Raw genomic sequence first — 24,090 nt, forward strand, 5'->3', positions numbered from 1 at the left:
TTTTAAGTGATTATAAGTGATAGCAAACAGATCAAATCAGATAACCTAGTAAATAAACAAAACCACAAACTGAGCTTAACATACTAGATACATAGGATATGAATTAGAAAATTCTCACCCTGAGTGATAAACAATGTGGCAGATTCTAAATGTACAAGCTGTCTTTGCTTTGCAACGGGTTTTCCAGGTTTTCATATACAGGTTAGAAATACCTTTAGCCTGGGACCATCACTTCCCTCAGTTCAGTCTTTGTTCCTCGAGTGTTTCCAGGTGTGTTGTTTTAGGGAGAGTGAGGTACCATCATGAGGTCATTTCCCTCTTTTATATCTTCTTCTCGCTTGTTGGTAAGCTCTTTTGCTGTGACCTGGATCAAACTGTTCCCATTGTGTAGTGCTATCTTGGAGAGGTTTCTATTGTACACAGTTTCTGGGGTAAGCCTTGTGCTTGTGTGCTTTTCCTGAGTGAACCATTAACATTGTTTCTCCTTTTTACTGTTGTACCTGAAAGGCAGCTTGTGTGTGTTTTCAACCTCACATCATTTTTCAGTAACACATACATAGCCAAACTTCATAACTTCACATACGATGATAGCACATGCAATCCAATGAGATATTAATGTCTAGCACAGGGGTGGGAAAACTTTGTGGCTTGAGGTCCACATCTGGGTGGGGAAAGTGCAAGCAGGGCCATGAATGTAGGGCTGGGGCAGGGGGTTGGGGTGTGGGAGGGGGTGCGGTGTGCAGGAAGGGGCTCAGGGCGATGCCTCAGATGGTGTCACATGATCCTCAGCCAATAGAGGAAATTTATGAGGAGAAACATCCTCAGACTGAAGATTTACAAGTGCCTATAGCCATTTAATCCTTATCTTCAGACGAGGCAGTGATTTCCTCTACATTGTCTCATCCAGATGACTGTAAGAGCTTCCAAGAACTGCTAAAGCAGATAGCTGAGTTCCTCCAGAGTCCATTAGTGGAGATGCAGGAGTCCCCACAGAAAATGCTAGACATTCTCCATGCCATAATGCCACAGTGTGTGACACTCCCATTAATGATGGATTATTGGACCATGTAAAAATATTTGGCAAACACCTGATATTCACCCTACATCCTACCCTGTATCTCTGAGCAAGCAATCATTTTTACACGTTGCTCTGGATTTGCACCACCACCATTTTGATAGATCTAGACCCTTTCCCCCTTCCATTTGGAAACCATCTACACTTCTTCCAGGAGTCATGGGTCTCTATAACAACAGACTGCTAAGTACTGGAGATTGTTTCAGTATATTATTACATACGATTTCATTGTACGCTTACCCCTCACCCCCTTTCCCTATCTCTTTTCAGGAATCTCTCATGAAATCAGAGAGGGAGTGTGGGAGTTATCAAGAGTACTACATAGAGAGAGAGAGAGAGAGAGAGAGAGAACAACTCAAAGACAGAAAAATTACTTACCTACACAGTAACAGGAATTCTTCAAGATGTGTTACCCATATATATGTATTCCAGGACCTGCCCTTGTTGCCCACTACTACAGAGTCCTTTTATGTATGGATTCTGCAGTGGCAAGGGAACTGAGTGGCAGTTGAGCATGCACCATGTTTTTATGCCCTTGGTATGGAAGCATAAGGACATTTAAGGTACATGCAGGGACACAATGGACACTGCTCGCCAAAAGACTCTAATCTCTAGTGCATGGGGTGCAACGAGTGGAATGAACAGCACATCTGAAAGAACTCCAGCTACTCTATGCATGAGTAACTTTTTTTAATCATCAAATGCCAATTTTACCTGTGTGTATTAATTAATTCACATTAATCTAGCGGGTTGATGTTAAAAAGCATTTTTGATTTACAGTGCTTTCATTTTTATTGTAGAAAATGTTCTCAAGAAGAATGGCACCAATGATGCCTTGTTGTGTGGCAATAGCTCAGATGCTGGGTAAGTGCAATGTACAATCTTTCTTGATTCTTTTCTTTCTTTGCTTCATAGTCTTTGGCTTAACTCAGTCCACCAGCGACTAATGTGAAAAACAGATTTCAGGTTCCTAACAACAACAGCAATGGGAACAAGGATAATGAAAATATATACAAATAATAAGACAATTTAATGAAGTATAGGGGATAAAGCTCAAACCTGTGGTTTCCATACTAAGGTCTAAATTATTTCCAGGCTTCCTGGAAGATGTTCTTGCAATTACTTTAAATTTCTTCTCAGGAATGCATGTAATACACATTTCCATTTAGTGAATTATATTTTAAAAGAATGGGATGTGGAGAAGGAAGTAGGATTAACTTCAGTGTTTCTAATAAGAATGAGTGCATCATTTCAGAGAGAAAAAAATCTAATCCAAACTTTCCTCCTCCCCAGTGATATAAGAAGAGAAGATTGAGAAAAAGGCTGGAGTTTCAGATGGGGGTGGGCTTATGAAGCCAAAGCTCTGCCTACTCCCTGCCTGCTTTCAAGGCCTGAGTATGGCAGGGGGGAAGTACTAAGCATGTAACACCAGCTTCCTTTTCTACCCAGTGCCCTGTCTCTACAGTGGAGATACAGGGAGGCTGTGCAGGAGAGTTTTGAGAGGGAGGGTCTTAATTCCCCTTATGTTTTTGTGCAGCTGAGTAAGCCTGGGCCACAGTCTGGCAAGTGCTCTGCTCTGTGCAAGACACAGAAAAGTCAGCCTTTCCCTTGAAGGTCTTATAATTCACAATCTAAAAATCATCTTAGCTCACAGTGCCAAAAATAGATCATAGAATCATAGAATATCAGTGTTGGAAGGGACCTCAGGAGGTCATCTAGTCCAACCCCCTGCTCAGAGCAGGACCAATTCCCAACTAAATCGTCTCAGCCAGGGCTTTGTCAAGCCTGACCTTAAAAACCTCTAAGGAAGGAGATTCCACCACCTCCCTAGATGTAGAGATCGATCTTCTAAACAGTTACTCCTACACCCATATTCCCTTTGATTTCATTCAAACTATGTGCTAAGACAAGATACACTGGTAGACTCAAAGGACTGTTAACTTAGGGTATGTCTACACTATGAGATTATTCCAATTTTACATAAACCAGTTTTGTAAAACAGATTGTATAAAGTCGAGTGCACGTGGCCACACTAAGCACATTAATTCGGTGGTGTGTGTCCATGTACCGAGGCTAGCGTCGATTTCCGGAACGTTGCACTGTGAGTAGCTATCCCATAGTTCCCGCAGTGTCCCCCGCCCCTTGGAATTCTGGGTTGAGATCCCAGTGCCTGATGGGGCAAAAAACATTTTCGTGGGTGGTTCTGGGTACAGCCTCACCCCTCCCTCCGTGAAAGCAGCAGACAACTGTTTCGTGCCTTTTTCCCTGGGTGAACTGTGCAGACGCCATAGCACAGCAAGCATGGACCCTGCTCAGATCAAGACCGCAATCGTGGATGTTGTAAACACCTCGTGCTTTCTCGTGTAGTCTATGCTGAACCAGGACCTGCAAAGCCAGGTGAGGAGGAGGTGGCTATGGCAGCGCAGCGATGAGAGTGATGAGGACATGGACACAGAATTCTCTCAAACAGCGGGCCCCTGTGCTTTGGAGATCCTGCTGGTAATGAGGCAGGTTCTAGCCATTGAACGCCAGTTTTGGGCCCGGGAAACAAGCACAGACTGGTTTTGCAGGTTTGGGACGATTCCCAGTGGCTGCGAAACTTTCGCATGCGTAAGGGCACTTTCATGGAACTTTGTGACTTGCTTTCCCCTGCCCTGAAATGCCAGAATACCAAGATGAGAGCAGCCCTCACAGTTGAGAAGTGAGTGGTGATAGCCCTCTGGAAGCTTGCAAAGCCAGACAGCTACCGGTCAGTTGGGAATCAGTTTGGAGTGGGAAAATCTATGGTGGGGGCTGCTGTGATTCAAGTAGCCAAAGCAATCATTAAGCTGCTGCTACAAGAGGTTGTGACTCTGGGAAACAGGCAGGTCATAGTGGGATGGCTTTGCTGCAATGGGATTCCCTAACTGGGGGGGGTGGGGCGATAGATGGAACCCATATCCCTATCTTAGTGCCAGAGCACCAGGGCACCCAGTACATAAACCGCAAGGGGTACTTTTCCATGGTGCTGCAAGCACTGGTGGATCACAAGGGACGTTTCACTAACATCCACGTGGGATGGCTGGGAAGGGTTCATGACTCTCGCGTCTTCAGGAACACTACTCTGTTTAAATGGCTGCAGCAAGGGAATTACTTCCCAGACCAGAAGCTAACAGTTGGGGATGTTGAAATGCCTGTAGTTATCCTGGGGGACCAGCCTACCCCTTGATGCCATGGCTCTTGAAGCCATACATAGGCAGCCTGGACAGTTGAGGAGCTGTTCAACTACAGGCTGAGCAAGTGCAGACTGGTGGTAGAATGTGCATTTGGCCGTTTAAAGGCACCCTGGTGCACATTACTGACTCGCTCAGACCTCAGCCAAACCAATGTCCCCTTTGTTATTGCTGCTTGCTGTGTGCTCCACAATCTCTGTGAGAGTAAGGGGGAGACCTTTATGGCAGGGTAGGAGGCTGAGGCAAATCACCTGGCCGCTGATTACGTGCAGCCAGACACCAGGGCGATTAGAAGAGCATACCAGGAAGAGGTGCACATCAGAGAAGCTTTGAAAACGAGTTTCATCACGGGCCAGGGTACGGTGTGACTGCTGTGTTTGTTCCCCCTTGATGAACCCCCCCCTTGATTGACTCATTCCCTGTAAGCAACCCACCCTCCCCCTTCGATTATAGGTTGCTTAAGGAAATAAAGTCACTATTGTTTAAAAATCATGTATTCTTTATTAAGTCATTATAAAAAGAGGCAGAGAACTGACAAGGTAGCCCAGGTGTGGTTTGGGAGGAGGATAGGAGGGAAGGAAAAGGCCACTAAAAAAATTTCAAAGTAATGACAGCCTTTTGGTTGGGCTGTCCACGGGGGTGGAGTGGGAGAGTGCACGAAGCCTTCCCCCACGCGTTCTTACATGTCTGGGTGAGGAGGATATGGAACATGGTGAGGGGTGAGGGTGGTTACATAGGGGCTGCAGCGGCATTCTGTGACCCTGCTGCTGTTCCTGAAGCTCCACCAGACGTCAGAGGATGTCAGTTTGATCACGCAGCAGCCCCAGCGTTGCATCCTGCCACCGCTGATCTTCCTGCCTACACCTCTGATCTTCCTGCTGCCATCTCTCATCTTGAGCGTTTCTCCTCTCCTCACGTTCATCCCTCCTATCCTCACATTGGTCCCTCCTGTCCTCACATTCACTGGCATCTTTCCTGTAATTTGATACCAGGTCCTTCCACTCATTCAGATGAACTCTTTCATTGCGGGTCACTTCCATGATTTCCGAGAACATTTCGTCTCGTGTTTTTTTTTTCGCCGCCTTATCTGAGATAGCCTTCAGGATGGAGTAGGGAGGCTTGAAAAATTTGCAGCTGCATGAGGGAGGGAAAAAAGGGAGAGAAGTATTTAAAAAGATACATTTTACAGAACAATGCTTATACTCTTTCACGGTGAACAACACTATTCACCTTACATAGCACATGTGATTTCACTACAAGGTTGCATTTTGCATCTTAATATTGAGTGCCTGCGGCTCTGGTGTTAGAGATCTCACAGATGCAAGTCCAGGCATCAGAATTCAGCTTGCATGCGTCCATGGTAAGCCATTGTCTTTCGGCTTCTACAGCCTTCATATACACAGTGTCCTCTGATGCTTCTTTCCTGTTAACATGCAGCAGCAGAAACCACCCCCCCATCCAATTCTCTGGGATGATCATTTTACCCCTCCACCCACCGCGTGGCTGGTAGCAGGGAAGATCCCTGCTAGCCAAACGTGAAAAAGCTCAGCCCCATTCCCCCCCTCCCCTCCCACTGCTTGGCTACCTGCAAGGCAGGATTTCTTTTAAGCAACAGGCAAACAGCCCAGTAGGAATGGCCATCTCTGTCCCCTTAATTAAATTCCTGAATTTCAACCAGGTTACCATGAACAATATCACTCTCCTGAGGATAACACAGTGAGATAAAGAATGGATGTTCCTTCAATGCCAGCAATCACCGGGACCATACGCAGCTAGGCTTTGTCATGCAATGATACCAGATTACTTGCTACATGCATGGTGTGGTCAAGTGTCCTACCATAGAGGACAGAATAAGGCTGCCCTGCCCAGAAACCTTCTGCAAAGGCTTTTGGAGTACCTCCAGGAGAGCTTCATGGAGATATCCCTGGAGGATTTCTGCTCCATCCCCAGACATGTTAACAGACTTTTCCAATAACTGTACTGGCCGCGAATGCATCCCAAGTGTTCAGGGCAAATCAATCATTAAAAAACGCTTGCTTTTGAATCATGTTTTATATTTACAAAGGTACACTCACCAGAGGTCGCTTCCATGGCTTCATTGTCTGGCCTAGTGGCTTGGGAGGGCTGGGAGGGTAATTCCATCTGGGTGAGAAAAAGCTCCTGGCTTTTGGGGAGAACGCAGTGCTGTGCGATCTCTGCAAGCTCGTCCTCCTCTTCCTCCTCCTCATCTTCCCCTTCCACAGAATCCTTAGCCATGGCTGAGATTACCACCCCCACCTCAGAATCCACAGACAGGGGTGGGGAACTGGTGGCGGACCCACCTAGAATTGCATGCAGCCCAGCACAGAAGCAACATGTTTTCGGCCCTGCTCTGGACCTTCCGTTTGCTTCTTTGGTTTTCTAGTAGACTTGTCTGAGCTCGTTAACTTTCACACAGCACTGCACTGAGTCCCTGTTGTGGCCTTTCTCCATCATGGCCTTGGAAATTTTTTCAAATGTTTTTTCATTTCGTCTTTTGGAACCGAGTTCTGTTAGCACTGAATCCTCTCCCTATTAGCGATCAGATCCAGTACCTCCCGTACGGTCCATGCTGGAGCTCTTTTTCGATTCTTAGGAGACTGCATTGTTACCTGTGCTGATGAGCTCTGCGTGGTCACCTGTGCTGGTGAGCTCTCCACGCTGGCCAAACAGGAAATGAAATTCAAAAGTTCGCGGGGCTTTTCCTGTCTACCTGGCCACTCCATCCGAGTTCAGATTGCTTTCCAGACCAGTCACAGTGGTGCACTGTGGGATACCTCCCGGAGGCCAATACCGTCAATTTGCGGCCACACTAACCCTAATCCGATATGGTAATACCGATTTCAGCGCTACTCCTCTCGTCGGAGAGGAGTACAGAAATCAGTTTAAAGAGCCCTTTATATTGATATAAAGGGCCTCGTTGTGTGGACGGGTGCAGCGGTAAATTGCTTTAAACCTGATAAATTCGGTTTAAACGCGTAGTGTAGACCAGGCCTTAGAATAGGAAATATTATATAGAATACACAAATACATATATGTCATTAAAAATGCACTTGTGTGCATCTATTTTTGTATTACTGTCTCTACCCTTCCACTCTATGTCCCTCTTCCCACCAAACTATCACAGAGGTGTGGAGGACAATTGCATAGCATAGGATACTGTTTGCAGGTTTCACAGAAGAAGTGAGTCTCTATATTTGAATTTCAATATAGTTGAATATATTCTAAATTTACACAGGAATTGAAGCTGCTTCCCTTTAAATTTGCACATTTGAAGTTTCATCACTTTTCTATTCTCATCTGTAGCTCCTGTCCAGGTAACTATATATGTCGCAAAGTAGGGGAAAATCCTGATTATGGCTACACAAGTTTTGATACATTTGGCTGGGCCTTTCTTTCCTTGTTCCGTCTGATGACACAAGATTACTGGGAGCGTCTCTATCAACAGGTATCAAATTTACTTATTTCAAATACAGGAACACTTAAAGTCTTCCTGGTTAACATTGTTTCATTGTTACATTGCTGATCAATAAGAGAACATGCTGGCTTAAAGTTGAGCAATGCTCCCTTATAACACTGTTTGGCAGCTGCCTTCTTTGTCCACTGCTTGCAGAAAAAGCAGCTTGTTGCAGCTAGCTGGTGGGGGCTTGGAACCAGGGTGGACTGGCAGCCCCCCATCAGCTCCCTGTTCCCCTAAGTTCCCTGTGCGGCAGCAGCCCAGCAGGCTATCAATTGCTGGGTAATTCAGCTGCTCTGTGCCCCACTGCTGTGTGCTGCTCCTGCCCTCTCCTTTGGAGCTGCTCCTGGGAGCCTCCTGCTTGCTCTGCAGAGGTGGGGGGAAGAGAGGTGCTAATGTCAGAGTGTCCCCCTCCTTCCCCCACTCCTGTACCTTAGCTCCACAGAGCAGGAGGCTCCCAAGAGCAGCTCCAAGGCAGGGGCAGGAGCTGCACACCACAGGGTGGTGGGGGGAGCTGAACTGCTCATCATTTAGCAGCAAGGCATTCTCTGGGAAATATCCCACCCTTTTACTCCACCACCTCAACCAAGTTTCACAATTATCATTGCTGTGTACAGTATTAAATTATTAATTTTTTTTTAAATGTATACTATATATATTTAGTCTTATGTCTGGCAGAAAAAATTTCCCTGAAACCTAACCCCCCTATTTACATTAATTCTTATGGCGAAATTGGATTCACTTAACATTGTTTAGCTTAAAGTAGCATTTTTCAGGAACATAACTACAATGTTAAGTGAGGAGTTACTGTACTAAGTAAAGCAGTAACTAACTGACTAAATGTATGAAGTATTTAAAATTTAAAGAGAGAAAAAGTTGTTTTCCTTCAAATGATTGTGCACATATACATGCCACTGTAGGTGTTTGTGCGCCCAGTGCCCTCAACGAACCCCTGCTCTCCTCATGCTGTCAGGTAGGGCTTACAGGGCGTGACTGCTGCTCCTCTCTCAATTCCTTTTAACTGCTCATGGTGACAGTTGGAGCTCCCCATTGCTCTGCTTCAGTTAACCATCTTTCTGAGTCTTTGTCTATATAGTGAATTAGTGTCTTAATAGTTTAGCTAGTCATTGTAGCTTTACAAGTTCCTGGGAGATTTATTATAAAAATTCCCCAGAATTTAAACAGTGTGCAAGGTGTAGGGCTGTCATGGATAGGCATGCCAGTTGTCTGATCTGTTTAGGTGAGGGACATATGAATGACAACCATTTGCAACTCCTTCCCCACCAGGACTAAAAAACAAACAGTAGTTTGAAGATTTACCTCACGAAGGAGGTAATGCAGCATGCATCTGAACTTGGCCCTGACCATGAAACAGTGGATTTTGATTAAACCTGCAATACCTCTCCAGCCATTTCTCACCTAAGCACAAGCTGGATGAGAAACCTCATGCTTTGTCTTCTTTATCAGATTGGAAGCATTCCAGACTCTGACTCTGTCCTTTGATACTTTTTCTTGACCATACAAACCTAAGCGTTCCCCAGTACTGTCTGAGGAGGCACCCTTGACTCTGGCTCTGTTATGGCTGCCAAAACTGGTGTCTTCACCCATGCTGGATCCTCCTTCTTCACCTTCACTGGTTTAGTCTGTTTCAGCACCATCCTTGGTTTTTCCTTATCTGACACCCCATGACAGCTGATTCCTCAGCTTGCACCATCAATGCAACAGGTGCCATCAGTGCACTCTCTGGCTATCTCATCTCTGCCAACTCCCTTGATGCCCTCCATAGTCATGCCAGCTCTGTTTGTGCGCTCACTGACTATGCCAGCACCAGCCATGCATCCAGCACAGCTGATGCATTCTGCAGCTGTGCTGGCTCCACTAACGATGATGACGCACATGGCACTGCTGACGCACTCTGTGGATTTACTGGCACCGCCAGCACTGACAAGTTTATCTGCCTCTTGACCACCCCAACCATTGTCTTCTTTTGAACCTCATCTGTCTCCACTACCCAGATGTCCTAGGACTCTGATAGGAACTGCTCCTCCCTATCCTGAGGATGTTTATGTTTCTTCTTTGGACTCTAAGAGGACTCTGTTTCTTCCTCCAGATCTTTTAGATTACCCTACAGGTCTTCAAATACCAGACCAAAAAACTAGGGTTGGATTCCCTACAGTGGAGTTTCAGCTTGGGGTCCCTCACCATAGATGTCTCAGGCCATGCCTTTTCCTCCTTGCCTTTGGATACTCCAAAAGATTCTACACCCCCATGTCATGCACCTTCTAGGAGAAAGTTTCCTCCTTCTGTAGTGCAGGAGTCTTCTTCTATGGAGGAGGGGGAATAATTGGAGGGGTCACATTTCTTCATGTTTTCCAGATGAATCAGTAACTCTGGAGTCAACTTCTCTCTCTGCACAATCCAGAAGATTTCAATGTTTTTCAGGACCTCATGAGGAGCATGGCTACCTCTGTAGAGGTCCAGGTGGAGATTGTGCAGGAGAACTCTCACACTCTCCTGGACAATGTATAGACTCCTGTTGTAGGAAGGGTTACCCTTCCTATCCGCAAAGTCTACTAAACCCAGAGAAGGCTAAGAGAGTAAACAGAAGAAATCAATTCGCTCAACAAGATTTTGATTATTTCTTCATCCACACATCTCCTTATTCCTTGGTGGGCGCAACTGTTAATGAATGACTCGCCAATCCCAATTTAAGGCCACTCCCATGGATAAGGAATTAAAGAGACTTGAGCTATATGGTTGTAAGGCATATTCCACTGCCATGCTTCAAATGAGAGTTGCCAATTATCTCGCTCTTTTATCTAAATATAATTTGGTTAACCTCTTGGCTATCTCTAAGTATGCTGATACATTTCTGGAGGAATATAGGGAACAATTTCTATCCTTAGTTTCCAATGGTCAATATACATCTCAGACATCTCTTCATGCAGCAGTAGATGCTGCTGACACCACCTTGTGTTCTGTGGCCACTGCTGTTTCTATGAGATATTCTTCCTGGCTGTAGGCTGCCAGTATTCCAAAAGAGATGCAAACCAGAAATGACAATTTACATTTTGAGGACTCTAAATTGTTTTCCACCAAAACAAATGCTGCTATGAGCACATTGAAAGACTCTCATGCAACACTTTGATCATTGGGAGTCTACATTCTGGTTACTCAAAGGAAACAATTTAAACCACAACCCTGTTCTAGGACTTCTTTCCATCAGAGGACTCCATATGCCTCTAAGAGAAGCTCCAGATTTTTCTCGAAGACACAAGCCATCTTCAACTGTGGTCGGTCCTTCTCACCAGATGACAGCATCCTTGAAGCAATCATTTTGATTCTTCCCTTGAAGAGAGTGCACTGATGATATTGCCTCCTTTCAGATAATGCCTATCTCTCTTTTACTATGCTTGATTACCTTTGACAAATGGGCACTCAGCACAGTAAAGGAGGAATCTGTCATCCAATTTACATCTCCCTTTCCCCTACCCACCTTCCCCATCCAGTTTTGAGGACTCCTCTCATAAGACCATGTTACTTCAAGAGCTGTGGTCCCTTCTAGAATTGGGAGTGACAGAGGAAATTCATTACCAGCACAGAGGAAGAGGCTTCTATTTCCAGTACGTCTTGGTCCTTAAGAAATCTGGGGGTCTCCATTCCATTCTAGACCTAAGAAACCGTAACTATGTCATCCAAAAGATCAGATTCAGCATGATTACGCTCACTTCTATTATCCTTTCCTTGGAGATTGGTGTGCTACCCTTGATTTACAAGACACATACTTTCATATGGTGATTCCTCCTGTGACAAGGATGTATCTTCAATTTGTGGTAAGCACCAACCACTACCAGTATGCAGTACTTCTCTTCAGTCTCTCATCAGCCCCAAGGATCTTTCCCAAATGCGTGTCAGTGATAGCACCCCATCTCCATCATACAGGCATTTAATATTCCCCTAAATGGATGACTGTCTAGTCTAGAGTGGCAACCAAGTGGTTCACCCCATGAATTTCCCACAGTTTTTTCATGGTCCCTGCCAGGAAATTAGATCCTGAATCTGTAAGGATGTCGGAGGGCCAACCTACCCTGGCAAAAATGTCTGTTAGGGCCAGGCACACAGCTTTAGCCCTGATGTTGCCTAGAGCTACTGCTTCCGGCCATCGGGTAGCAAAGTCCACGAAAGTCAGTACATACTGCTTTCCTCTGGGTGTATTTTTTTTGGGAAAGGACCCAGAATATCCACAGCTACTCGCTGAAATGGGACCTCAATTATGGGGAGTGGCTGTAGAGGGGCCTTGACCTGGTCTTGGGGCCTTCCCACTCTTTGGCACACCTCACAAGACCGGACATACTTGGCAACGTCCTTGCCCATCCCCTCCCAGTGGAAGGACTTCCCCAACTGGTCTTTGGTTCTGTTCACCCCAGCATGGCCACTGGGATGATCATGGGCTAAGCTTAAGAGCTTTTCCCGGTACTTAGTTGGAACCAGCAACTGTTTTTGCGGATGCCAGTCTTCCTGGTGTCCACCAGAAAGAGTCTCCTTGTATAAAAGTCCTTGTTCTACAACAAACCGGGATCAATTAGAAGAGCTGGGAGGCGGTGGGGTGCTCCGTGCCGCCGCCCAAGCTTTCTGAAGGCTTTCATCTGCTTCCTGCTCAGTCTGGAACTGTTCCCTTGAAGCTGGAGACACCAGTTCTTCCTTAGACTGTGGACTTGGGCTTGGTCCCTCTGGAAGCAATGTAGGTGATGGGGTTGTCTTCGTGGCTGGTGAACTGCTCTCCACTGGTGCACCTGAGGGTATTTCAGGCTCTGGCTGAGTCTTTTGGGTGTGGTTGCCTGCTGCTTCTGCCAGTTCAGGCTCGCTGGTGCCCTCTGGCGTTGGGGTTGAAGATGGACTTGCAAGCACTGTCATCAGTGCTGGCAACGGTTCTGGTGCTGGCTGCTTTTCCAGTTCCTGGTCTGGGACTGGAACCACTGTGGCTGTTTCCGTTGTTGGCATGGGATCCGGGTCCACTACCTCTGTCTGGGTCTCTTGTAACACAGACGGGGCTCTGTGGACGGCTCAGGAACAGGAATGGGTCTGGAAGCTTGCCTGGTTTGGCTGTGGGTAACCATTCCCACTCTCTTGGCCCGCTTCACCAGGTTGGCCAAGTCTTCCCCCAGTAGCATGGGGATGGAATAATTGTCATAGACTGCAAAAGTCCACATTCCTGACCTGCCTTTGTACTGGACAGGTAGTTCAGCTGTAGGCAAGTCTACAGCTTGTGACATGAAGCGGTAAATTGTCACTTGGGCCTTTGGGTTGATGAATTTGGGGTCGACAAAGGATTAGTGGATAGCTGACATTTGTGTCCGGTATCTCTCCACGCTGTAACCTTCTTTCCGCCCACTCTCAAAATTTCCCTTCGCTCCAAGGGTATTTGAGAGGCATCTGGGCCTGGGGATTTTTGGTGTGATGGTGGTGTAATGAACTGCACTTGGTTGGGGTTCTTTGGGCAGTTGGCCTTGATATGTCCCAGTTCATTACACTTAAAACATCTTCCAGCTGACTGGTCACTGGGTCGAGGTGGGTTACTGGAGACTGGTGAGGTGGAAGAATAGGGCATCTGTGGCTTTCCTTGGGTTGTAGGTGGGGTCTTTGGCTGCCCTCGGTTGTAGGGTTTATTGTCGGTGTGCCCTCTGGGGTATTCGTTCCCCTTGACAGTAGCTTTCTTCTTTTCTGCCACTTCCATCCATTTGGCTCCAATCTCCCCCACCTCGATTACCATTTTGGGTTTCCCATCTTGGATGTACCTCTCTATTTCCTCAGGAATACCATCTAAGAACTGCTCCATTTGTATCAGGAGGTGCAGCTTGTCCATATTGTTAACCTTTGTTCCTGATATCCAGGCTTCATAATTCTTTGCAATGTGGTAGGCGTGTCGGGGGAATGACACTTCTGGTTTCCATTTTTGGTTTCTGAACCTCCGACTGGCATGTTCAGGTGTTATCCCCATTCTGTATCTGGCCTTGGTTTGAAAAAGTTTATAATCCTTCATTTTCTCCTTAGGCATTTCAGCCGCCAACTCTGCTAAAGGTCCACTGAGCAGTGGCCTCAATTCTACCATGTACTGGTCTTCAGAGATGCTGTACCCAAGGCAGGCTCTTTCAAAATTTTCTAAGAAGGCCTCAGTGTCATCACCTGCCTTGTAGGTGGGAAATTTTTTGGGATGTGGAACAACAACTTGAGACGGGTTGTTAGGATTGGCTGGGTTCTGTTGCTTAGCCTTTTCTAATTCCAGGGCCTGCTGGTAGGTCTCCCTCTGGAGTTCCAGCTGTCTTTGGTGGTCTGCATCTTTGGCTGCTTGCTCTCTTTTGTAGGCTGCCTCTCTGTCTTCTTGTTCTCTTTTGTGGGCCACCTCTCTTTCTCTTTCTCTCAGCTCCATCTCTTGTAGTTTTTTTTCCATGTGTCGCCTGTGGTCTGCCTCTTTGATTTGTTCCTCTGCACCCACTTTTGTCCCGGAAGTCATGTTTCCTGCTTTCTTGTGCTGAGGCGCCCTCTGGTGTTTACTGCCTGAATTGCTGGTTCTCTGTTGGCTTCCTGGGGTTGCTTAGCAACAGAGTCCTTTTTAACTTACTAGCCTCTCCCGAAAGAGTTAAAAAGCAAAAGAAAACTCTCTTTCATTTACAAATGTGTCCTGGCTGGAGTGTGTTGCTGACCACTTAAGGCTGCTTTGTTTAACAAACGACCATCGTTAAACCTTAATAGCCCTCCCTATGCACAGCTAGAACGGAGCAAGGAAGAAAAAAAAAATTCTCTGGCTGAAGTTTAAAAAAAATAAACCCCTCCCCTCTGCTTATAACCAGCTAGCAGAGAAGCAAATTAATAATCTTATTGGCTTTTGGATTCTTATCTTTCCCACCCAGCTGCCAACCATATCATAGCATTCCTTCTCAGATCTGAACCTTAGAGTTCAGAAAATGAGATACTAGCACCTGAATCCTTTAAGCTTAATTACCAGCTTAGATCTGATAGCACTGCCACCACCCAAAAATATAGTGATTTAGGGCACTCTGACCTCCCCAAGCTTCCCTGGGGACCCCAAGAACCCAGATCCCTTGGGTTCTTAAAACAAGGAGAAAAAACATTCCCCTCACCTTTCCCCCTCCCAGAATTTCCCTCCCTGAGCTATCCTGAGAAATACTGATCCAACCTCTTAAATCACCATACAGAGAAGCATCTCCCTTCCCTTCCACAAAGAGGCAAACAGATTCAAGGAAAACAGAGAGAGATTCTATCTCTCCCCCTCCCATCTCCCCCCACCCGTCCTGGTGAGTTATCCCAATCCCCTGGAATAAAACAAGGGAAACAAGGGGAAAAAATCAATCAGGTTCTCTAAAAAAAGAAATCTTTTAATAAAAGAAAGGAAAAAGTAAAGAATTATCTCTGTAACTTCAAGATGTAAATATTACAGGGTCCTATAGCTTACAGACACCAGAAAGAAACTTCCCCCCCAGTACCAATACAAATCAAAATATTCCCAGCAACTACACATATAAAAGTTAACCAGCCAGAGCCACAATTCCAAATAGAGTAAAACAATCAAAAAGCCTAAAAACCGCCTGTTTTTACTTACTATTTGAAAAGAAACTTAGAGATCCTGTAGTAATGTCTGGTCTCTCTCAGACCCTCCGAGAGAAGAACACACAACGGACAAAGAACACACACAAAAGCTTCCCTCCACCCAAATTTAAAAGTATCTTGTCTTCTGATTGGTCTTCTGGTCAGGTGTCCAGTTCCCTGCTTGTAACCCTTTACAGGTACAAGAGACATTAACCCTTAACAATCTGTTTATGACAGGGCAGCATCAAGTGCTCAGGTCCAAAATGACACCCTAGTCATCAAACATTCTCTCATCTGGGCCTGAAATTAAATTTGGACAAATCTTAATTAAAACTGACTCAATGACTGACTTTCGATGCCAGACCAGTCATTATCAGATTGTGGTTTCTAGGTCGTCAGGCCTCGTGGTTGGAGTGGTGCCCATGAAGAAGTACCAGGGGTCAAAGTTGGATGGACAACCAGGACCAGGCTGAAGGCAGTGCTGAAACTGGGGTCCAGTGAAAGGCTTGGGGTCAGAACCAGGACCAGAGTCCATAGAAAAGCCAAATCAGGATCATAATCAGAGTTTGAAAACAGGCTAAAGGCAGGAATCAGTCCAAGGGTCTGGGGGTCAGGGGGTGGGTGCATGGCTGAAGCAGGTCAGGAACAGGGCTAGAGCAGGGTCAGAATAGGGAACAGAGAAGGTGGGAGTGGGCTGGAACAAGGCTTGAGCAAAGCTGGGACTGGAATAGGGACAAGATCCAGGGTAGTCTGGAAGCCTAGAAAATCTGACACACAGCAAGGCAGAAGGAGGGTCCCTAGCTGAGTAGTGCTATTGGACAGACGAACTTACGGCTTTGGCAGTTGGAGTGCCTGGGCTCATCTGACTTGGATCTGCCCAAGGATTAGCTGCTGAAGCATGCCTGAGAGATACGTCACTTCAGGTTCTTCTGGAGGGGTGAGTCATAGCTGAGTGACCAGCCCTGGTCCAGCTGTGGGTTTGCCTCACTGCCATGGCTTAACTGCTAAAGGAGAGGCACCACACTATAGCCTTCCTTTCCCAAAACCTCAAATTCAATCCAGCAACAACAGCATGTGCCTGCCTTCAGCTCCTGGGTCACGTGGCCTTGTGTATGTACGTACCTCTACACGCCGGATGTCACCTTTACTGTTTGCAGGCCTGGCTTCATTCAATATATCACCCTTCCAGGCATCCTCTGGACATGCAGATTTCCATAATGGATTGAATGTTCTAGTTTCTGGATTGATGGTTGGATCCACAAAATTAGTGCAAAGGAATTCTGTTTCTGGCGCCAGAACCTGGTAACAGATGGGGGAGGCATCTTAGTCAACTTCAGGCACAAGCTCTTTGGTCACCTCAGGAAGTTTTCCTCCACATAAATGTGCTGGAGCTCAGAGATAGTTGGTGGGCCTGCCACATATTTATGCCTGCCATTCAGAACCAGAAGGTACAAATCCTCGCAGACAACTTCACTGCCATGTTTTACCTGAACAAGCTGGCCAGGTGGAAGATAGTCTCAACTGTGCCAGGAGGCTATCCTTCTATGGAATTTGTATGTCACAATGTTTTCCCGAAAGCCTTTCACCTTCCCGCTATGAGAAACATGCTGGCAGATTCCCTTAGATGGGTTTGCAATTGAGAACATGTCACCTCAAGACAGAGTGCAAATATAAAATGTCTAGACATCATTAATGACCACTTCTTGGAGCAGCTAGTCCTGGAACTCAGAAAGGGAGAGGCAATTCTTGATTTAGTCTTAAGTCATGCAAAGGATCTGGTCCAAGAAGTGCATATAGCTGAAACGCTCAGAAATAGCAACCATAATGTAAGTATTATTTACCCCGTTACATAACACAAGAAGAGAGATTAAAAAGACTAGGACTGTTAGAAAGATGACTAAGGGTGATATGGTGAAGGTCTAAAAAAATCATGAATGGTGTGAAGAAAGTGAATAAGGAAGTGTTATTTACTCCTTCACATAACACAAGAACCAGGGTCCATCCAATGAAATTAATAGGCAGCATGTTTAAAATAAACATAAGGAAGTACTTCTTCAAACAATGCACGCTCAGCCTGTGGAACTTGCTGCCATTGGATTTTGTGAAGGCCAAAAGTATAACTGGGTTCAAAATAGAATTAGATAAATTCATGGAGAATAGCTATTAGCCAGGATGGTCAGGGATGCAGCCCCATGCTCTGGGTGTTCTTAAACCTTTGACTGTCAGAAGCTGAGCCTGGATGACAGGGGATGGTATCACTCGATAAATTGTCCTGTTCATTCTCTCTGAAGAATCTGACACTAGCCACTGTCAGAAGACAGGATACTGGGCTAGATGGACCATTGATCTGACCCAGTATGTCCATTCTTATGTTCTTTTGAAAATCTGAATAACAAAGGTATATGATTTTTTTCCAGGGTGGGCCACAGCCCAGGTTCCATCAAAAGCACTTGTCTCCTTTCCTGATCCAGTCACCTAATATATTCATTCTCCCCCAGTTCCTATCTCTCTGAGAGGAAGCTGAAATGAAACAAAACATTATTAATCTGTTTTGCACCGGTGTGGCCAAGTCAATATTAGTTCACTGATCTACATCGACTGTTCATCTGATTGCCAATAACTTATCGCTACTCAAGGATCTTCTGTCCCAGAACTAGGGGAAGTCCCTAAATTCAAACCTTGAATTTCTCCACCTTACTATGTGGATGATCTCTGGTTGAACACTCCTGAGAAATTATGCTCCCAAGAGAGGCCATCTTGGTGAGTGGTGCAAAGGAGTCCATGAGAGCCACATATACATCAAACTGGAAGAGGTTTTTATTTGGGCTCATTCTCGCAGTTTATCACCTCATCACACATAAGTTACATATGTAGTGGACTATGTTCTGCACCTGAAATCATCAGGCCTCTCAAATTGATCTGTGAGAGATCACCTGGCCTCTATTTTGGCATTACCTCCGACAGTACATATTTTTTTAACCAGCTTTTCCTACCCCCTTGCATCTTGGTTTTGAAAGGCCTAACTAACATGTACACTCCTGTTCCACCTTCTGTATCTGTATGGGATTTAAATTCATGGGAGCAACTTTTGAGCCTATAGGAATGACAACCTATGTTGTCATTGAAGATGGCATTTTTGGTTGTAATCACTTTCTCAAGGAGGGTTTTGGAACATCAGTCTCTCCTAGCTGAACCGCCTTTCACAGTCTGTCATAAAGAAGGTGTCCCTTAGGCCACATCCTAAATTTATGCCTAATGTAGTGTCAGCCTTCCATCAGAACCAAACCGTTCTTGGTTTTTCTCAAAACCTGATTTGTCTGTGGCTGAAGAAGCACTCCATAACTTGGAGGTTTGTAGAGTCCTGGCATTTTACTTGTACCACACTAGACCCTTCAGATCTTCCCCCAGACTCTTTGTGGCCTATGCTGAAAGAACTTAGGGTCAATCAGTGTCATCTCAGTAAATCCCTGTAGCGGGGTAGTTACTCGCTCCTGCCCTGAGGGGTTTAAAAAGCAGCCCTGGAGAGGGCTTCAGCTCTAAAAGCTGGGCTGATTAGGGAAGCAGCTGCAGCTGGGCCATGCCCCAATCAGCCACAGCTGGCATGTATAAAAAGGCTCTGAGCCAAGAGCCCAAACAGCCTCCCTCTGCCTGTAGAGGGAGAAGCACCTGGCTGCAGGGAGCTAGAGACAGTGTACCTGAGTGGAGCAGGGATGGGGAAAGGCAGAGGAGCTGGGGAGCTCCAGCCTGGAAAGCCCCAGGCTGCAGCCTAGCATAAGACCAACAGGTACTGGGGATTGCAGGGGGCAGCCCAGGGGTAGACAAAGGCAGCAGGTCCAAACCCAACCTTGCCTGTGATGAGTAGGCTGATACTGCAGTCTGCCCCAGGGCATGGGGGCTAGACGATGACTGTCAGTAGCCTTATACTGAGGCGAGATGGGGATAGTGGGTGGGGGTTCCCAGGGGAGGGGAGATCCTAAGACTGAGAGAAAGGGGTTACTGCCAGGGGGCAGCACCCCAATGGAAAGGGGCACTCGGGTCCAGGGAGGGACATGGGGGCCAACCAGTGGTGGATCACCGGCCTGCAGAGGGCACTCGGGAGCTGGAAATCAAGCTAATTCCCTGATAGACCAGCAGGAGGCGCCGCAGGGGTGAGTCCACATGCTTACAATCCCCCATTAGTTTTCTGACTGTATCAAACTCTGAAGTCCCTCCTCCATGAGAATAATTACTCACTCCACTTTTACGAGCAATTCTGCAATAGCTGATGTATGCAAGGCAGCAATATGCTTGTGCATACCTTCTCTACTCATTACGCCATCACTCAAGCCTCTTGTGATGATGCCACAGAAGACGGTGCCATAGTTGCTCTTCAAATCATCCAAAGTCCCTCTACCTGTGAGAGAACTACTGATGAGTCGCCCATAGTGGAATGTATATGTACACAATCACTCAAAGGAGAAAAAATGGTTACTTACCACGACAGTAGTAGTTGGTCTTTGACGTGTTTGACACACACACATTCCACGAACCTTCCACTTTCCTTGTGACTTTGGATTTAGCTTATGGCAGTAGGAAGGAACAGAGAGGGAGTTAGCAGTCTTCCCCTTCTATGCCCTTGCCTGATAGCATGAGGAGAGAGGAGTGCGCGAACCACCTAGTGGTACTGTGGGCAGAAGTCTCTGGCTCTGGCGCCCTAGGTGAAATGAGTATGTCTCTGACTTTAGTAGACTCTAGTGGAATGTGTATGTGCACAACAACCAACAGTTATTGTACAGGTTAGTAACTGTTTTTGTTTTTATGAAATGATGGGTGCAAGTCACAGAATAAGTGACTGTTGTGCACATCAGTATGTTGGGAAAACTACAGCTAAGTCACTATGCTGAGCTTTCAGTTAAGAATTTTGACAGGGAAATTAAACAGCTCACAAAAAACACTTCATAGATGGTCTGTGGGTTAATAACTACAAAGCAGACAACTTTACTAGCCCGGAGGAAAAATTCAAAATATGCAACATACATATCCATAAAAAGGGGGAGCACAAAAGGGACTGGCAACATAATACAGAACCTTGCACTTCTGAGTCTGACTCACACCTCTTCCTATTTGTTGTTTGGCAAGAGCGTAGCCTCTTTGTACGGCGGTGTTTGCCAGACTTCCTGCAAGGGGGCAACAGAACTCTTCCACAGCCCTTTAAACTAACCCTAATGCGCTGCAGTCCCAGAGAGTGTAGTGCAGCAGAAGGGGACTGAGATGTCACTGTGCACTGCTCCAGTAGCACAACAGAGCCTTCCCCTCAGATGTGCAGCTCCCTTTCTGTTCACCCAAACTGAGCTCTACTGGCCACCATCAGGAAGGTCATTAGGGCTTATTTCAAGTGGTACAGGAAGTAGGAGAGGGAGCAGAGGGCAGGGTTCAATTAAGGTTCTTTCCAAGCATTTTATTCAGGAATATGGATATATGACCAAGCTTTTAAAAATATTTTAGAATAATATTTATTACTTTCATATAGTGCTTTACATCGTCAATGTGCTTTTCAATATTAATTAATCTAATTAGACATTAAATGTCATTTCAGACTTCTTACTGTAGTGTGTACTTTGTGTTACAGACTCTCAGAGCTTCTGGGAAGATCTACATGCTCTTTTTTATGGTGGTCATCTTTCTGGGCTCATTTTATCTGGTCAACTTGATCCTGGCTGTAGTAACAATGGCATACGAAGAGCAGAACAAAGCTACTATTGCTGAAACTGAGGCAAAGGAAAGGAAGTTTCAGGAAGCCATGGAAATGTTAAAAAAAGAGCAAGAGGTTCATGAACTGTTCCCTTGTTAAAATTAGGCAATCTCCACCTACCGTATACAATATTGATAGTGAAATTTATCAGTCACTCCTTATCTTTGAGTGTGTATAAACAATGACTCCATGGTCACTGATTAGAAAAGGTGCCAACCACTATCGTATTCAAAGTTATCAGACTGCTGCCTAGACTAATAGGAATGATTCCTTATTTGTTGGTAAATTGTAGCTGTGAGGAGTGAACAGCAGAACATAATATTAGTCCATGGTACTGTAAGCAAATTGATATTATAAAGTATGTCTAAAATTCCACCAATCTGTAGTTTCCACATGAGACACATGAAACACATGAACATTTTTGTATTCCTCTGCTATGCTATTCTATTCTTGTGAGTAGGCTGGGTATTGAAATATACAATAATTTTGTTCATTGACTGCTTTAGAGTTAGGTCCAAAGGCCATTGATGTAAATGAAAAGACTCCAGTTGACTTCAATGGATCAAGGGCCTAGAGAGCAGAATTCTTGTACAGAAAAGTATCACTGAAAACTTAACACAAATTGTGATTTTTCAGTGTTTAAGCCCTCATATTGGGAAGTGGATAGATTATGCAGAATCAGGTTAAAAATTGAGTATTTTTAAAGTAAGCAAATATGTACTAAGTATACAACAATGGGAGTTGAACCACGTGAATAGTCCAGACTGTTATATTTTGTCTCTGATAGGGACTATTACCTGTTTGCACATAAACATGCAGCATGTAACTACTCGTTCAGTGCTCTATGTGGAGGGGGAAATCCTTCCTAATTCCTGCTTGCATCAAAAGCAAGAAATGTTGGTATTTTAACTATCTATATGAAATTATAATTGTTAACAAGAAAGAACTACAGAGCACAGCAATCTTTTCCCTTACTGAGTTGCTAATTGTGCAACTATAATATCAGCTATGGTTTTGTTTGTTTAATTTTAGGCATTGGCTGATAAAGGAAATGATATGTCACTTTGCTCTTCTGAAATCTCGCCTTTACCCTCAAAAGAAGTCAAAGATAGAAGCAACAGGAGAAAGAAAAATAAGTCCTTAGAGATAGAAGATTATGGGGAAGATCAAAAAATTCCCAAATCACAGTCCAGTGATGATCAACGAAAGTTGGTAATTCATTGTGTAAATTCAAGAATTGCTCAAAAGCACAAATAAAACCCCATTAAGAAACAGTAGGATGTTTTTATAGATATAAGCTAACATCCACTTCTTCAGTCTTTAAAAAAAATCTCTTTTGGTGTGGGAAGGAAGCATATAATGTTACAGTACAAAAGTTAAACTTTTGAGAAAGTTATGTGTGAAAGAGAAGGTATAATGAAAGTGAAGTGTCAGGCTTCATTGCAGAATTTTCTGTAAGAGAAGTAGTTTCATGAACATTTAAAAATATAAATTAAAAAAAGCATTTCCTGTAGTATTAGGAAATGAAACAAGACTGCACTGGAACTAGAATTCAATTAACATTCCATAAGCAGTCTTTTGCAAAAATAAAATCAATATTTAGTGAAATGAAGTTACAAGGATTACCAGAGAGTCCTGCTTCAGCTGATAGGATTTCAATAACTGTCATTCAAAATCTAAATTAAATCCTTTTTGAGTAACTTTAAATATAGTGGGACTTATGGATTGTCCATGGTTGATGGGAGAACTAAAAATCTTTATCATTCCCAAGAAATGTATTGCTTGATGTGCCACTTCCCCCTTTTTCCTTTTTTGGGACTTTTAGGCTCTTCTTGGTCTTACTTATGGTGCCAGTGCAAATCAAATGAAGCGCAGGCTCAGCCATGGAAGCATATTCAATTTCCAGATTTCTGGCAGAGACGTTAGCTCCAAAGCTGATTTTGGTTCTGATGAGATCAGCAGTGCTGGGGAAAATGAAATCCAGCGTGGGTCACTGTTGGTTGCACGGACTGGAAGACTATCGAGTGTGCAAAGTCAAATGAGCCATAGTTCTTACCCTGCTACTCCAAACTGCATGCAAAATGGCAAGTGCAACAGCACAGATGGTTACAATGGCGTGGTTTCATTAATGGGAGGAGGAAGCACCAGGGCATACAGTCTAGAACCACCTGCTCCTGAAGGGTTATTGCTCCCCCCAGTTATGGAAAACCCTAGAATAGGTGATTTGGTAAGAAAAGTGCTATTTTAAAAACATGTACTTCATATTATGTTTTCCTCCAGAAGCATAAGGTTTTCTGTGGTTTCTTTATGTACTTTAACGTATTGAACATCTACAAAAACACAGTAGGGCAGGACCTGCTCTCTACTACACTATTTTAAATCTGGAGTAACTCCAGTGAAGTTGAGAACAGAATCTGAACCAGTGTGAGCATCATGGACAAAATTCATCACTTGAATAAGAAGATACAACTTCACTGATGTAAATGGATCTGCATTGAAAGTGGCCACAAGAGTTTAACACAGCTCTCATGCTACTGACAAGTGTTGTTAAAGTGGTTGAAGTATTTCCATTCTAAACATTTTTTACCTGTTCAGAACTTTTGCAAACTTACTTTTCAGGCACCTGAAAATTTCTAGGTCTCGTCTCTGCTAAATGGTGACAAATTTGAACAATATGAGTTCAGCCATTTTTGAATATGAAAAATAATTCTTGTGATCTTTTTTGAGCCACTCTTGTACTGAAATGGTTTGCAATAGAAAGATATAATTTGGCATGAAAATGCTTCTTACTGAAAATAAGCGATCCTTTGTATTCCGATGCAAATCCACTTTTGTTTGGAGAATTTATGATGGTTTGAAAATTGTACTCTGCCTGTAATATAACCATTTTTAATAATCTCTCAGTGTACTAAATCAAAGAGCTGCACTGTAATGGATGTGTTAGATTTTGGATCTTTTTAAAAAGTTTTATGTAGAATTTCAGAAATTTTGG

General features: G+C 44.6%; 1 protein-coding gene across 1 annotated transcript in view; it reads left to right on the plus strand.

Moving 5' to 3' along the window:
* LOC115645406 (sodium channel protein type 5 subunit alpha-like) overlaps positions 1-24,090 on the plus strand; it is a 98,558-nt gene that overhangs the window by 12,332 nt on the left and 62,136 nt on the right. The window contains 5 exon segments of the mRNA XM_030550006.1: positions 1,876-1,939; positions 7,612-7,753; positions 20,976-21,173; positions 22,131-22,310; positions 22,924-23,325. Coding sequence (XP_030405866.1) covers positions 1,876-1,939; positions 7,612-7,753; positions 20,976-21,173; positions 22,131-22,310; positions 22,924-23,325 — 986 coding nt within the window.

This window comes from Gopherus evgoodei, chromosome 2 (assembly GCF_007399415.2).
Source record: "Gopherus evgoodei ecotype Sinaloan lineage chromosome 2, rGopEvg1_v1.p, whole genome shotgun sequence".
Taxonomy (NCBI): Eukaryota; Metazoa; Chordata; order Testudines; family Testudinidae; genus Gopherus; species Gopherus evgoodei.